Genomic DNA, 15,843 nt, shown 5'->3' with positions numbered 1-15,843 from the left:
TCATTGTGTGTGGATGAGAGTCAAATTGAGCTTCTACACTCTTAATTTCCAAATGAGATGAAAACTTTACATTATCTGAAAAGGAGACTTTGATTCTTTGATTTTGATTCCTCTCAAGGCACTTTCCCCTGTCAAACGTTTTGCTTCCACCCAACTTTCTATTTATATGCTTAGATACAGAACTCTGTGAACAACCACCTTCTTTAGCAATGACCTTTTGCAGTCATTTTTAAAGACCACATAGATCTGTCTTCTGGGCATCAGAAACATTTGTGAATGTTGTTTTGAGTAAAGTACATGATGGAATGTGACACCAAAGTTTCCAAAATGTAACTTTTTTCATCTTAAATTTTTGACATACTGAATTTTGGGTTTTTTATCTGGAATCCATAATTATCAAAATGACAAGATATAAAAGCTTTATAGATAGATAGATAGATAGATTGTTGTCAGGAAAATTGGACACATCTGCCCTTCAGACGCTGCTTAGTAAACAATTTCTGCAACAAATTTCAAAATAATCTATTTAGAACAAAGGGTATTGTCAGGGTGTCTATGCGGATTCTGTGAAAAATGGTGCTGGGTTGGTTTGTTCAGGAGCGTGTTTGACTTGAGGTGAAATATCTGGATCAAAGAAGGCAGAAAATTCATGATGTTCTCAGAGAGAGAGAGACGGGGAAGGGGAAGGGGAGGAGAGATGGTAGAGAAAGAGAGGAGGTGAGGATACACATCAAGCAGTAAGAGACTCAGAGCCGACGCGGCAGCAGAGAACTGCGCTCAAACTGTATGGATGTTAATAAGCCAGAGAAATAAAAGCGGTTGGAGCGGAGAGCGCATGTGGCCGGGCTGCGGTGGATCCCTGCCGGCCACGGCGTGAATGGGATTACGCAGGTTGCTCCGGTTCCCCTGTCGGTGCTGCTGCTGCTGCAGGAAACATGCGTCTGCAGAGCTTTCCGGTCCCCTCGCTGCTGCTGCTGCTGCTGCTAACTGGGATTTGCAGCGGCACAAGTTTCCCAAGTAACATAAACATAGGTGAGTCGCAGCTAATTCTATCTATCTCAGGTCTCTTATACTACTCTTCATTTTAAAAGAGAATTTAAATTTTCTCCTGCCTCTCGTTTGACACAAAAATATCCCCGTTGTCATTATTAGATGCATTGCAACTTATGCAACCTTATTATCTTACATTATAAAGCAAAATTAGCTCAGACAGCTTTAGCGCTCAGTGTTGCTCTCGTGACTTTCAGAGAATTATTCATTATTTAGTTTGTGGTTTGAAGAATTTTACGCTCATTGACTTGCAACAAGCAGGGTAACATTTCCAAAATTTAAAGCATCGTCTCAGATGTTTTTCAATTTAAAATAATATTTTTTCTGTTTTTCACAGTTAGGAGCCAGCGTTACAACTACTGACATTGATCAAAGATTATGTTTAGTTATGACTAATAATCAGGGTCTCTTTACCTTTCAGGAACTAAGAGTAGCCTATTCTTAGTGGTACTGAGCTAAGACTCAGCATCATGGACAGAGTCACAGTTGTGGACAGACAGACGGAATCAGGCGGGATTACTTTAGTTTTGCAGTAGTAAAGAATAGAACCGCAAATTAGCAGTAGAATACCATTTACCTTATTACAAGCAAAGTTATTTTTACTGCATTCCGTTACAAACAATCTGCTGTTGACGAACATTATTGCTGAAGTTGTTTCTTCAAAATATAATCAGCAGCAAACTGTGATCCACTACCATAAACTAAGATTAATCATACATAAATGTATGTCAATGTGTGAAAATATATGTTAAATAAGGAAAACTGTAATTGGTATCAATTTTATAATTATTATTGTTTCTTTGTAGTATTTTGTGTTTAATGGCATCGTTTCTAGAGATCCATCCATTTTCTAACATCGTTATCCCTAGTGGGTTCAGGAGGGGTGCTGGTGCCTTTCCAGCTAACGTTCCGGGTGAGAGGCTGGGTTCACCCCGGACAGGTCGCTAATCCGTCACAGGGCAACACAGAGACAGACAGGACAAACAACCATGCACACACACACACTCACACCTAAGGAGAATTTAGAGAGACAGTCATGTTTTTGGACTGTGGGAGGAAGCCGGCTTAACCAGAGAGAACCCATGATTGCACAAGGAGAACATGCAAACTCCATGCAGAAAGACCCTGGGCTGGGAATCGAACCCAGGACCTTCTTGCTGCAAGGCAACAGTGCTACCAATTGCACTACTGTGCAGCCCATTTCTAGAAATCCTTTTATAATAAACACATTTTTATTTGACTCAACTGTAATGAAGTCATATATAAATAGAAATTATTAAATATTCCATTAATCTGCCTTAGATTACATTTGATGTAAAGTTGTACAATACAACTTCACTGAAATGAAAACATAAGCAGACAGTGGAATACTGAGAAATTTCGTTGTGATTTTGTCCGCATAGAAATTGGAGATGGACATGTGAATGGTTGACAGAGCTGAAGAATAATCCAACAGAGTAGTGACATCATGTGTGAAACCCCAGGGATGTCAGGCAGTTACCAGAGCATCTGACAGACAATCTAAAAAGTGTAGCTTAGATTACTTAGACTTAGACTTAGACTGACTTTATTGTCATTTTGCATGCACAGGGTGTATACAGAACGAAATTTCGTTGCATACGGCTCAGGACAGTGTTTTGAGCTTTCAATGTTGTGAGGTTACTCCAGAATAAAATAAAATACAGTATAAAATATGAATATAAATATAAATATAGAATATAAAGTGCAGGAATGACAGTAAAATATAAGTTATTTAGCTCTGTACATGTGCAAGGTATAAAGTGGAGACCAGATTTTAAGTGCAGTCCAGTTAAGAGTTCAGCAGTCTGATGGCAAGTGGGAAAAAGCTGTTTCGGAACCTGGTGGTCCTGCACCGGATGCTGCGGAACCTCTTTCCAGAGGGCAGCAGGGAGAACAGTCCATGGTGGGGGTGTGAGGGGTCACTGATGATGTTTCGGCCTCGGGACACGCAGCGCTGGGATGAAATGTCCTGGATGGAGGGAAGGGGGGCCCCGATGATCCTTTCTGCTGTCCGCACCACTCTCCTCACGTTCTTCCAGTCGGAGGCGCTGCAGCTTCCACACCACACAGAGAGGCAGTTGGTCAGAATGCTTTCTATGGTGCTTCTGTAGAATGTCTTGAGGATGGGCGGGGGCAGGTGGGCTCTTCTCATCCTCCGCAGGAAATACAAACGTTTCTGTGCCCTCTTGGCCAGAGACGTGGTGTTCACAGTCCAGGTGAGGTCGTTAGTGATGTGCACCCCCAGGAATTTGGTGCTGCTGACCACCTCCACAGCCGAGCTGTTGATGAGCAGTGGAGCGTGGCTGGGCCGGTTCTTCCTGAAGTCGACAATCATCTCCTTCGTCTTGTCAACGTTCAGGATCAGGCTGTTGTCTCTGCACCAGTCCACCAGCTGCTCCACCTCCTCTCTGTAGTCCAGGTCGTTGTCGTCTCTGATGAGGCCCACCACCGTTGTGTCGTCCGCGAACTTCACGATGCGGTTGGTGGCGAACCTGGGGACGCAGTCGTGTGTCATCAGAGTGAACAGCAGAGGGCTCAGGACGCAGCCCTGAGGGGAGCCTGTGCTGAGGGTGATGACATCGGAGGTGTGTTGTCCGATCCGGACTGACTGAGGTCTGTCGGTGAGGAAGTCTAGCAGCCAGTTTCGCAGGGGGGTGCTGAAGCCCAGGTGTCCCAGTTTTCCTGCCAGATGCTGTGGGATGATTGTGTTGAACGCTGAACTGAAGTCCAGGAACAACATCCGCACATGAGTGTTCTTCTCCTCCAGGTGAGCCAGGCTCAGGTGTAGGGCGGAGGAGATGGCGTCCTCAGTGGAGCGGTTTCGGCGGTAGGCAAACTGGAACGGGTCGAATGTGGAGGGGAGTCTGGAGATGATGTGTTCTTTTACCAGCCTTTCAAAGCACTTCATCATGATGGGAGTCAGTGCCACAGGCCGGTAATCGTTGAAAGAGGTGACTTGAGGTTTCTTTGGCAGCGGAATGATGGAGGCAGTTTTGAGACAATCAAACAAATAATAAATAGGGTCTGAATTTTTCTTGAAGTAACATGCAGGGTTGTCGCTCCTGTGGCTGGCATCTAGTTGTTATCCCTTTCTGGTCAAGCCACAATGGTTTCTACTGTTATATGTTTTTATTCAAGGTTGCAAGCTGATGATCTGAACCTGAACAGCATTCGATTTCCATCAACATTTAGAATGGCATCTCTGCCTACAACAACACATTTTTTTTAAATTTACATATCCTTTATTTAGCAAGTTGACGCACATGATGACTAGTTCTCATTTACAACACTAATCTGGTCACTTGCACAAGTCATGCAATACACCTAATATCTTATTCTGCAAGTTACTATGAGCACAAAATATTTGCCTCATCTGGCATGTTCAAGCCCTTTGTAATCCTTGAAAATGCATTGGCAGTTACTTGACTACACTGCAAAATTTGACCCGCAATTAGTTGTGTCTACTACCTTCTATTCTTTAAGTGTCATGAATCGGTGCAGTGGATGTGGTGAGGCAGACGCAGCAGACTCAGGATGAGATAAAGATGGTAATTTTAATACTGAATAATGTTCAAAAACAGTCCACAAAGATTCTGGCGGCACGGCTGAGCGGAAACCAGGGCTCACACCGGTAGCAACAGAATGATAGCGTGGCAAATGAACAGGCAGACAGAAATCACACAACAAGCGACGAGGACCCGACAAAGAACAGACACACAGGTGACACTAAATACACTGGGGGTAATCAGGGAACAAGAAACACCTGGGAACTAATCAAGGGGAGAACAGGACAACACGGAGACACAGAGACACCGAAAACTCGAAAATAACACACAGAAAACACAGAACACGACATTAAGTCAGTAAATTTAACGAGTTTTTGATTCGGAACCTAAATGTGTGAGTTTGTGAAACATACACTTACAGTAATAAGTTGTTTTGACTTTTCATCAATTTTGTCAAACTTCCAAGAGTTGAATAAATTAGAGTTTTTAGGTTAGCACTTAAAAAAAACTGATAGAAGAAAAAGACAGGACTGGGAACTCATTCCCAGTGCGCTTAGCAGCATGTTATGTCCTGTGTGGAGTGAGATGGAAGTGTGTTACATTGATCTGATTCTTGTGTGTTATTAAGGCAAATGTTTGTTTTAATGCAACTGACAGTTTGCAAAGCTTGAGGATAATGTCCTGTTCATACTGTTTGTGAGCAGAATTTATTGCTATGTTTAATAAAATTCATTATCAGATCAGAAATTTTGTTCATGCAATTTGAAACAGGAATTTAAATGATTCAAAAGTAAAATAAGGAGTTTTTCTTTAACTTGAGGTTGTGAGTAAAAATAATAGAGAAATGTGTGCTCTTTAAGTAGGTGAGGGCAGTTTGTTTTTTTCTTGCATATTGTGAAATAATTATTAGGTATATATTGAAGCGTTAAGTTAAAACTCATAATTCAAGATTAAATCACTTAAAAAACAATGTTTAGACAACTTGTCTCTTGTTGTAAATCAACTTAATAGACTTTAATTTCTCAGTTAAAACAAAAAGAATTTTCTGGTGGACTTAAATTACATTTTCAAAGCAACAGGTGGACTTTCATTTTCAAGTTAAACCATCTTCAAATGTTTTACAGTGTAAATGCATTAGTCAGCATTAACTGAACATCATCCCAGTGCATTTAGAACACGTATAACTTAAGGGTTGTACATGTTCTAAATGCACTGGGATGATGCACCTTTGCCATTTGTTGATTACAAATTTGTCTTCATTCAGCTGGAAGAAACCCTTGTTGTTTAAATAAAGCATACTTTAATGGTTACCTTTTAAGTTATAAAATGGCTTGCAAAATGACAATATAACATCAAATAAAAATAGACTGTTACCAAACAACAAAAAATTATATTTTTTTATTTTGTATCAAAAAATAAAACACTAAATAGTGTAGAGTCTATCTTCAGATGTTGGAGATCAAACAGGATGTGTCACTTCTCTTGGTATCCAAGCAGCAAGATGTGCTGTCTTTGAATTAAATGTCAGTCTTTGGTCAGCAATAATGTCTGTCCACCAGTTTGTGTGGAGTTTCCATAGTAATCAGCCATTATACAGGCCAGTGGGTGCAGCTGTACAGTTGTACGCAACGTGCATACCTTGAGATTTTCCTTTAAGTAAAAAAAACAAAAAACAAACTTTATTAGCTTTTTTATTATCTTCCCCTTTTTAATATTACCAAAATTATGAGGAAAAAAGCATCTTTTACAACATTTTGTACACAGCCCATGTCTGTGTGAGTCTATGGGAGTGGACACCTGTACATCCTGAACATAAATGCTTCAGTTCACTGTTGTTTCTTTGGTGGGTTGGCGTTTTTTCTGTAAGTAAATGTGACTATGCAGTGAAGCTAGGTAAAAATGAAAAAGCAGAGTTTTAAACCTTCCATAGTTTTAGGGTTGGGTGAACCCCACCACCAGCTTTTCACCATGTGTGCGGTTCTAGTGGGGTCGCCGGTTTAACAGCTTTTTTGTGGTTCGCAAAATGAAGAGCTGACGGGTCACCAGGTTGGCATACCAAGACATCTGACACACTCTTCCTGAGACAGCAGGAGGGTTAAACAGTTAATCTAGTCGAAACTTTGTGCGACATGATGTGGGTTGGTTATGTGATTGTGCTCTTGTGGGTTAGGTGCTGTGATTGTATTGTGCATATCCTCCGACAATATCCTGCAGACACCTCTGCAGGATATTAGTTACGGTAGTATCTATTACTTTGATTACATGCACCATAGTATCAGGAGCAAGCAAGCCCATTATTTAGTCATCTAGATGGAAGAATGTTAGTTGCCAACATCTATGGAGATTACTGTGGAGATGGTCAAAAGCAAAAGTACAGTATCTTCATTACAGGTTCTGTGTTGTAGCTGCAACTGAAGTTGACCAGGGTTGGAACATGAGTGGAAGGTGGTGGTGTAGTCGTTTCAGTCAGATCAACTCCAAGTTCTGCCTAACTATCTGTTTGCAGCTCAACAAGTCATCCACCATCCTCTAAAAATCATCAAAAGCCATCCATATTTAAAATAATAATGATAAAAAACCAAATATGCATTATCTTTGTATTCTGAAGATGCATACCAGAGTTTTTGAAAGTCTGAGGTTGCATGCTTGGCGTTCTTTATAAAGTTATTTTTTAAATCTGGTCAGTTAGGATATTTATCTGTAACTTAGCTTTTCTATTACCTTTCAGTCATTTTCCTGAAGACAAATCTTTGCCTGCATATATTGTTAGAAACCATAGTAATATTACTTTTGAAATAACAAAAAGTAATATACTTTGTGTCATAATGTATTTTTTAGGAGCTGATCTAATTAAGTTATTTAATCAGTAAAGAATTGTTATTCAGCTTATAATGTTTTCAGATAAAATGGTTCAATCAAAGACACTGGTCAGTGTTCCAATTTCAAATGAGAATAAAAAAGGTAATTAAAGAAATTCAATATGATTATCACAGATTGCATTCTTAAGTAAATAGAATAGTTTCTCATCTTTTGTAAATTGTCTTTAATATAAAACTGATAGCAAAAATAGAATTATATTAGAAACTCATCAGTATCATCACAGATAATTTGAATAATTTAGTTTTTAGTCATTTTTACTATTGACAAAACTTTCACTCCTACAGTATATGTAGACCTGTTGAATCTAGTTTCAGGGGTATTTCCTCAGATTTCTTTTCCGTTCCAGTCAGATTCGTTGGTGTGGCTCCCGCAGCTGTGGTCTGCGGAGTGGATTATTATCATGACTCATCAAGCCAACCGGTTCGGACTCCCGCTGTAGTTTGCTCCCAGGTTTGATGCTGATGAGGCATCATGTTGAATTTTTTTTCTGGAGTGAACCCCCTCCTGCAGTTTGAGCCTGTATACCAAACAGCTTTCAGCAGTTTTGGCTCTGGAACGTTGTTTTTTTCTGCATATTTTTTCCTGAATTAGTTAGGCCTTCTGTCACAGCAGATGGACCACTTCCAGCCATTTAGAACTTAGGTTCATTCATTACATACTATTTATATGGTCTGTCAGCATGTCCAAAGTTTGTTGCACATTTTAAAAGAAAGTGTTCTGATGTTTTATTCATTCATGATTTAGTAATCCCAGGACATTCAGAAGTTTTATTCTGGATAAAATGGATTGGATGTTTATTTCTCTCTTTGCAAAATTAAAAAGTATACTGCGTTTTAAAACAACTTAAACTTTTTACATTTTGTCACCTGAAACAAATCCTGCTGTGATTTATTGACATTTTATGTGACATAGAAAAAGTTCACAGTCAGTGTTGAATCAGGAGGAGCTGTAGAGATCCACAGCAGAGGTAGGTTCTGTCAATGTGACCACTTCTGCCAAACACAGATCTGACTTTATGGCATGGATGAAAAAAAGAAATCTATTAAGTTTGTTATAAGCCATGGATGGTAATACAACACCAAGTATGAACTTTCTGGAGGTCAGGAAAAGCACCAATGTGTAACACCGCATATGGTACTAAACACACTCTCTCTGACTTAAAGTAAAAAACGCATCTAGCACTTTCCAACGCAGATTTAAAGTTGTAAAAGAGGTGGAGACCACAAATTCCTTAAGCTCAACAGTTTTGTACTGGCTTGTGTTGGTCTCATATATACCTCAACTATCCTTTTCCCTTTTCCTTTTCCCTAATCTTGTTCACAAATTAGGGAAAAATGGAGTGGGAGATCAACAGGTCTATTAGCACAGTTTCTGTAGTGAAGTGGGTGCTGTACCGGTCTGTCATGGTGAAGAAAGAGCTGAGCCAAAAAGCGCAGCTCCCGATTAACCATTTGTTCTGAATTATAATTTTGTTCTAATCCTCTGGTCCAATGATTAAAACTTATGTTTTGTCCTGGTTTAGCTGGAGAAAGTTATGTGCCATCCAGGTCTTTATGTCTGAAATGCAATTAAAAAGTGCAGTGATTGGCCGGGGTCGTCCCGAGACAATGAGATGTATAACTGAGTGTCATCAGCATAACTGTGGAAACTGATTCCATGGTCCATGGCACCAAGCGGCAACATGTACAAATTAAAAAGTAGAGGACCTAAAATAGAGCCTTAACTATGGCGTCCCCCAAGGCAATCCTTAGCTTAACTTGTTTTTTTGTTTTGGAGCTTGAGAATTTCCTTCCTGGGTAATACACTTGTTATTCACTTTTTATGTTTCTACTGGTGGCTAATTTTATTGTTTGGTTTAAATATAAGAAATTTCAGTGGTATCATCTGAAAAACAAAAATTTGCAGTGTTGTTGCTCAGAATAAAAATAGAATGAAAACAGCTCTCTTTTTGTTCCAGAGGACCAATAAGTTGCTGACCTGTCGGAGTTTAAGTATTCACATTATTTCCATGAGACCCTGAAAACTATTATGAGAAGTGGGTGTGAGTGGCAGGCAAATGGTTGAAATAAGAGCCATGCCAAGAGGCTTTTAACAGCAATTACTGCCAAACACTGATCATTTTTAGCCACAATGATGAAGCCTGACTGAGGGATGAATCATGAAGTAAGAGGTCCCCTTAATTTATAATGTCAAAATTTGTTTTGTACAGTTTCAGAATTTAGGACTCAGGACTTTAGGACTCAACTGTAGGCCTCAGAATGGCAACTCAGAGGTCTGAAGTAGTCTTGAAATCTCAAGAATTGGTTAGATTTTGACATAATTACAAAAGACTAGCGTAACAAGCACTATGGTGCATGACGTGTGTTACCATGACATTTTTGTTGAAAGGACTTATAGGACTATAGGAAACTAGTTCAGCTATGATACAGCCTATTTAAAGTTGAACATTTTGGAGCCGTGGCCCAAAGTGAAAATTTGAGTGGCAAAATAGTAATAGGAGACACAGAATTTTCAGAATTTCATCTTCCAAAAATTTGGAAAGCCAAATTTTATTTCTTTTTACTTTCACAAATATGCTGTACTTTCTGTCAGTCTGCCACTGTAATTATCTTTGAAATTTGTTTCGAGAGGGACTGAAGTAGGGAATATCTTTTTACTGGAAGACTTTTAAGGAACAAGTCCTGCAATAGATCGTGCATTTTTTATGCTCCTGTAGAGTCCTCAGCTTTGACCCATTTTTATTCATTTAAAAGGCAGGATCTCACATCTTCTGCCTTTAAAATGCTGCTGCCAGACTACAAAGTACACCTTTTATGCATATTTTTGTCTTTATGTAATTATTGAATTGTACCAGTCTTACTAGTGCTCTTTATCCCTGAAATGTGTAAAACATAACTAAGTGGTGTCCTAAAAATTGAAAATAGGGGAAATTTTCTATTTTTTCCAAATCTTCTACTTACTATGTGTTTTTTTTATTGACTAGGAGGCCTTTTCCCCACTGGGTCCCATGAATACGAGGTGTTTCGTTTCGCCCTGGCACAACATCAGGACGTCCCCAAACTGGTGCCACAGGTGGACATGGTGGACATTGGGAGCAGTTTTGCCATGACCTATGCTTGTAAGTGAAAACACTAAAAGCTGTGGGTGTGTGATAGGGGAAAGATTTCAGATTGTCTTTGTGAACAAAAATACTTCAGCCAGTATTTTTTGGGGGGAAGACTCTGGGAAGACACATTGACTTTGATTCTTCAGGAGCCTATTTCACTGAACATTGTGTATTTGGTGTTGTTTATTGCATTTTGGTGCAAAGGTTTATCGCGGTCTGTTTATTTTGTAATTATGTCCCAAAGCTCATGAAAAGACATCCACATTAAACAAACTCAACTGTGTGAGAAACACCTTTACTGAAAACACAGACAAATAATAGTCCTAAAAGAAGCACTGAAAGTCGAAAAAGGCTTCAGCATCTGAAGAATATAAAATATTTAACACTAATAAACAGACCCACAGAAAGTAAGCAACTTTAAAATAAATAAGAATGAACAAGTGACTCTACAAACCTCAGCTTGATTTAAAAATTCTTAAATTAAACTTTTAAAACATGCTTGTTTGAAACACGATTTTGCTCATTCTGAAATCTAAAGTAGATTTAGGAATAGTGACCTTTATTTTTTATTATCTGACAGGAAGAAAGGTAGAGAGAAAGGTGGAGGAAGTGCAGCAAATGTCCTGAATTAGACCGAGGACCGAGAGCAGTTGTATGAAGGTCTTTAGCCTCTGTACATGATGCTGCTGCTTTACTGCTAAACCATGTGGCACCATTCAAAAAGGCAATTTGATCACCAGCTTGCCATGGACCTTTTAGATGAAAAAATATAGCATAACTATATGTGTTGCAGAGAATAGATAGTGTAGCTGTGGCAATGACCCAAAATTAAATTTTGTTAATCTCATGCAGCGCCATGCATGTAAAACCAATGGGATGACTGTACTAGTTAATCTGGCTGCTTGGAGGAAGTCATAAAGTTTTCAAAAAAATATTTTGAAAAATAAAACAAACAAACAAAAGAAAGCAAGCATGATGTCACATCAAATGTAACTTAAACCATACCAAAAGGGTTGGAACACTGAATTCCACAAGTTTGATCCCATTTTACCTGTCATATTCACATTCAAACATAATAAAAGCAGCATACATCAATGAATGACAGCACTTGATGTATCAGTTAATCTGCTGCATTTGATGTTGAGCCCTTTAACAGCAGCTTTATGTTTCCGTATAATAGTGGTCTCTATTCACTGTGTAAACCTGGTAAAGATATGTAAAAATTGTGTGCATTTAAACACAATTTGTAGATTTCATACCAACATAAATTAAAACACCTTGTGCAAAAAAGCTCACACAGGTTCCTTAAAGACAACACATGTCAAACTCAAGGCCTGAGGAGAATCCATAGCTTGCTATGTGGGCCTCTGGGTTTTGGAGAGAAATATGAATAGAACTTTCAAGATTGTCAAAACACAACAGTGGTGTACTTATATATTATTTTATCAGTTAAATCAAAAGAGTTTTTACCTGTATACTACCAAATTACATAAATATGAAAAGATGTTCAATCATATTTAATTTTGAGAAGTTCCCATTGATTCAGAGGCAGCCATTTATTAATATTTTTGACAGTTTACGAACAGATTTTATTAAAACATTCTGCAATATTCATGATCTTGATATGGCCCAAAATGAAAATGACTTTGACACCCCTGATCTAAAATGAACAGATTATTTTGATTATTAATCATTATTACATCAGTCTGTAGTTTTGATGTTGAATCACTTGGATTCTGTTCATTTTAAGTTTATTTTACTGGAATATTTTGTTGCATCTGCTGTGGCATCAGACACACTGAGTGACCTGTTAGAGGTCGATGCATTCAGCTGTCGTTTGCACTTCCATATCATGGATCAGCTCTTCAGACCTTTCTCCAGACTTTGTTAAGCAGGCTTGGGATTTGGGGAAGATTAGGGTAAATAGAGGCAGTCTTAAAGAGTGCAGCCGACGGCAGTAAATGTGGACTAGAGGGAGCTGAGCGATAAATGGACTCAGGCTCTGGGGACTGATCGCTGGAGGAGATTTAGAGAGTAGTGGAAGTGTTTTTTTGTTCTGTGGCCAAACAAAGAATTTAGAAACCATCCTTCTCGCACCTGAAGTGTGAGTCCATTCAGAGACTTCCAACTCATATTAGAAATAATTATGTTGAAAAAAGTACATCAAGAACTATATTTTTGTCAATTTAATTGAATTTTACATCTGTTATGCTCACATTTTTGTGAAAATTCAGCAATAAATAGCTTATTTCATCACTAAGTTACATTTATAAACAGTAGAAAATTACAAATCCTTCAGCGGTGAGATGGGTACACTCTGCAAAAGCACAAATCTTTCCAAGTATTTTTGTCTAGTTTCTAGTACAAATATCTTAGTACAATTGAAATAAGACAAATCTAACTTTCAAGTAATGTTTGAGTAAAATATAGGAGGTTATTTTAAGTCTAATTCCTTAATATTGATAAATAGTACTAGTTCTTAAAACTTGCACTAGTGCTTGTTATAAGTAAAATAATTTGCCAGTGGAACAAGGACTCTATCATTAAATATTATGGATTTATTTACTTCAAACAAGCTCTTATATTGTTATTGTGAGAGGTGTGGTGTGGAAGGAGAAGTCATCAGTCATCAGTTCAGTTAGTGATGTGTCTTCTGTGTCGAGGCCTCGGAGTGTGTGTTCAGTAATCCAGGAGGATTTTTATGAAGAGCGTATCGAGGCTTGTGTTGATGAAGCAGGCTGTGAAGTTTGAAGCCTCGCACTCGCACTCGTACTATGTGGCTGACTCAGGAACTGGTTTATCAGTTTGCTTGCAGATCGAAATACATGGCAGTAACACACTGCCATCACTAACCCATCACATTTTCATGTTTTATGATTTTATTGTGTGTGTGTTTGGAGGTTATGGACCCAACTTTTCTTTGAGAAGATTTTTTTTCAAGATTTTGATCTCCCCAAATAGTTTCACACAGTAATAATAAACTATTAACTAAAATGCCAAAAAATCAACACAGTAAATCCTGTGTTCTAATTTCTTAATTTCTAATATTTTAAAAGGACAGGTATCATGTCCAAATGAACTTTAATGATGAATATAAAAAACGTGAGCTATGCTGAGGCATTATTGAGCTCTGCAGAAAAACAAGGATATTAACCTGGTCGGCCAAGCTCAGCCAAATCATTTTAGGATGCAAAGATGAGACAGCATAGATTGACCTGGAATATTGGGAAAGTGACCAAATGTTTTATCATAACATTTATAAACCTACTGATGCGTTTCTTGCTTCAGAGCGCAGACAAAGCGCTTCATCTGCGCTGTGTGAGCGCGGGTATTTTCTGCAGCAGACAGAATCATCTCAAAACAGAGAAGCCACCAAACCCCGAACTCAGTTAAAGTTGTTATTTGTAAGTAATAAATGAATAATGTAATTTTATCCATAGCTTGGTTAGAGTAACAAGCCAATCACAACTCTCTCCTCCATTTGGTTCCAGTTTTCTTTTTGATCCAGCCATTGTTTCATATAGATAAAGACTATAATCAGATTTTATGTATCAGAATCACAAACATAATTTACTTGTTTATTCATTGTAAGGATTCATGTTGTTTTCACATTGCCTATTTTTGTCCACTTGATATCACAGCAGAGCAAATGAAGCACCACGGTTCATCGGCTCCTGAATCGAACGATTGGATGGAATGCCTCGATGTTTCATGAAGCTTCATCTCACCATCACTACTGTACAGCAAACGAAGCTGGTTTATTGGTTCTCATCTAACTGCCACATCCAGAAGTCCATCTATACACGTCACACAAAACAAAGTTGACTTTCACATATGTTACGTCCACAAAGGGCACAACATATTGAGGACACGAAGACAAAAATGAGGATTCAAAAGTAATTTTTATTTTCATTTCTCTCGACCTTTTCTTTAAGATGAGCTTCTTTTGATTTTTCTGTGAAGAAAAAAAGAGAATTAAATCCTCGGTTCCCCATGTCCCAAACAAGAAAGAACACAAAAATCCCAAAGTATAAACAGAAAGTTGGACCTGATGAGCCGATCAAAAAGAACAAAACGGTACAGCAGGAGGCCAACCCTATACAGGGCCGTCGAAGCCCCTGCTAGTACCGGACTACAAGAAAAAAGAAACTACTGTTAAAGAAAAATCGAAAACAGGACAACCGGTCCCACCAGGTCAAAAATTACTACAAAAACAAAACATCAACCAGACAAACAGCTAACAAAAACTACCGTGTGGCAGGCTGGAGACGTGCGCACCACGTCAGAACGCATCCTCGGTGTTGGTTGGGAGTGGGCGTCGCCCTTACCTGGCGCAACCCAGCCTATTTATAGGCGGTCCAACAGCGTCACAAATTAACGGACCAATTACAAGAAAGAATTATCAAAACTCTAAAGTATATTAAACAACAACAATCATACAACTAACTTCTATACAAAATAATCCAAGTGAAAAAAAAAAATAGACAGAAATAAATACAATGTGCCGGAGCACATAACAACATACATAAAGTAAACATTAACGATTATTTATCAATGATAAAATATCAGACAAACATCTTATGTATGCAAATGCAATATTTAGAAGTCATTTTGTTCTTTTTATTACTTTATGTTTCAACCAATCAAACTCCGGCTTTTATCATCTTACTTCCTATAAAAGAGCTGGGTCTGAGGCGGGCCTCTCCTTTAGCAGCAACCTAAGATGGCTGCCACAAAAGACACAAGCACAAGGTAACATCTCCACCTTAAAAGAGAATGTTCACATGTACACACTCTAGAACAGGGTTCTCAAACGCCAGTCCTCGAGGGCCACTGTCCTACAGTTTTTAGATGTGCTACAGGTACAAAACGCTGGAATGAAATGGCTTAATTACCTCCTCCTTGTGTAGATCAGTTCTCCATGAGCCTTGCTAATGACCTAATTATTCTATTCAGGTGTGGTGCAGCAGAGGCACATCTAAAAGTTGCAGAACAGTGGCTCTCAAGGACTGGAGTTTGAGACCCCTGCTCTAGAACTAAAAAATAAATTGAGAAAAACTCAGTGCTTCTTTACACAACAAAAGTTACTTGTGAGTTGGTTTTGTCTCATTTCACATGTACTGTGATATTTATTCTAGAAATTAGACCAATATTTAGTAAGATTTTATGTTTTTGCAGTGTAGGATTTTGTTGGCATCTTTATCAGTAAACTGTGACCTGTTTTATATGCCTGGATGCCACTGGAAGCTCCACAGAGCCTTGTGTTTGTGTGCATGGACT

At 38.6% G+C, this 15,843-nt stretch overlaps 1 protein-coding gene across 4 annotated transcripts in view; it reads left to right on the top strand.

The window, feature by feature from the left end:
* The first annotated feature begins 616 nt into the window (after positions 1-616).
* LOC114152892 (glutamate receptor 1-like) overlaps positions 617-15,843 on the top strand; it is a 143,931-nt gene continuing 128,704 nt past the window's right edge. Inside the window, exons 1-2 of one of the 4 annotated variants that reach the window (XM_028031027.1) lie at positions 617-1,032; positions 10,441-10,575. In XM_028031027.1, the coding sequence (XP_027886828.1) occupies positions 936-1,032; positions 10,441-10,575 (232 nt within the window). In that variant the 5' untranslated portion in view covers positions 617-935. The remainder of the gene's footprint in view (positions 1,033-10,440; positions 10,576-15,843) is intronic. The other 3 variants (XM_028031026.1, XM_028031025.1, XM_028031024.1) reach the window with 3 other exon arrangements.

Source organism: Xiphophorus couchianus, chromosome 11, assembly GCF_001444195.1.
Source record: "Xiphophorus couchianus chromosome 11, X_couchianus-1.0, whole genome shotgun sequence".
Classification (NCBI taxonomy): Eukaryota; Metazoa; Chordata; class Actinopteri; order Cyprinodontiformes; family Poeciliidae; genus Xiphophorus; species Xiphophorus couchianus.
This window is presented reverse-complemented; position numbering and strand designations above follow the sequence as displayed.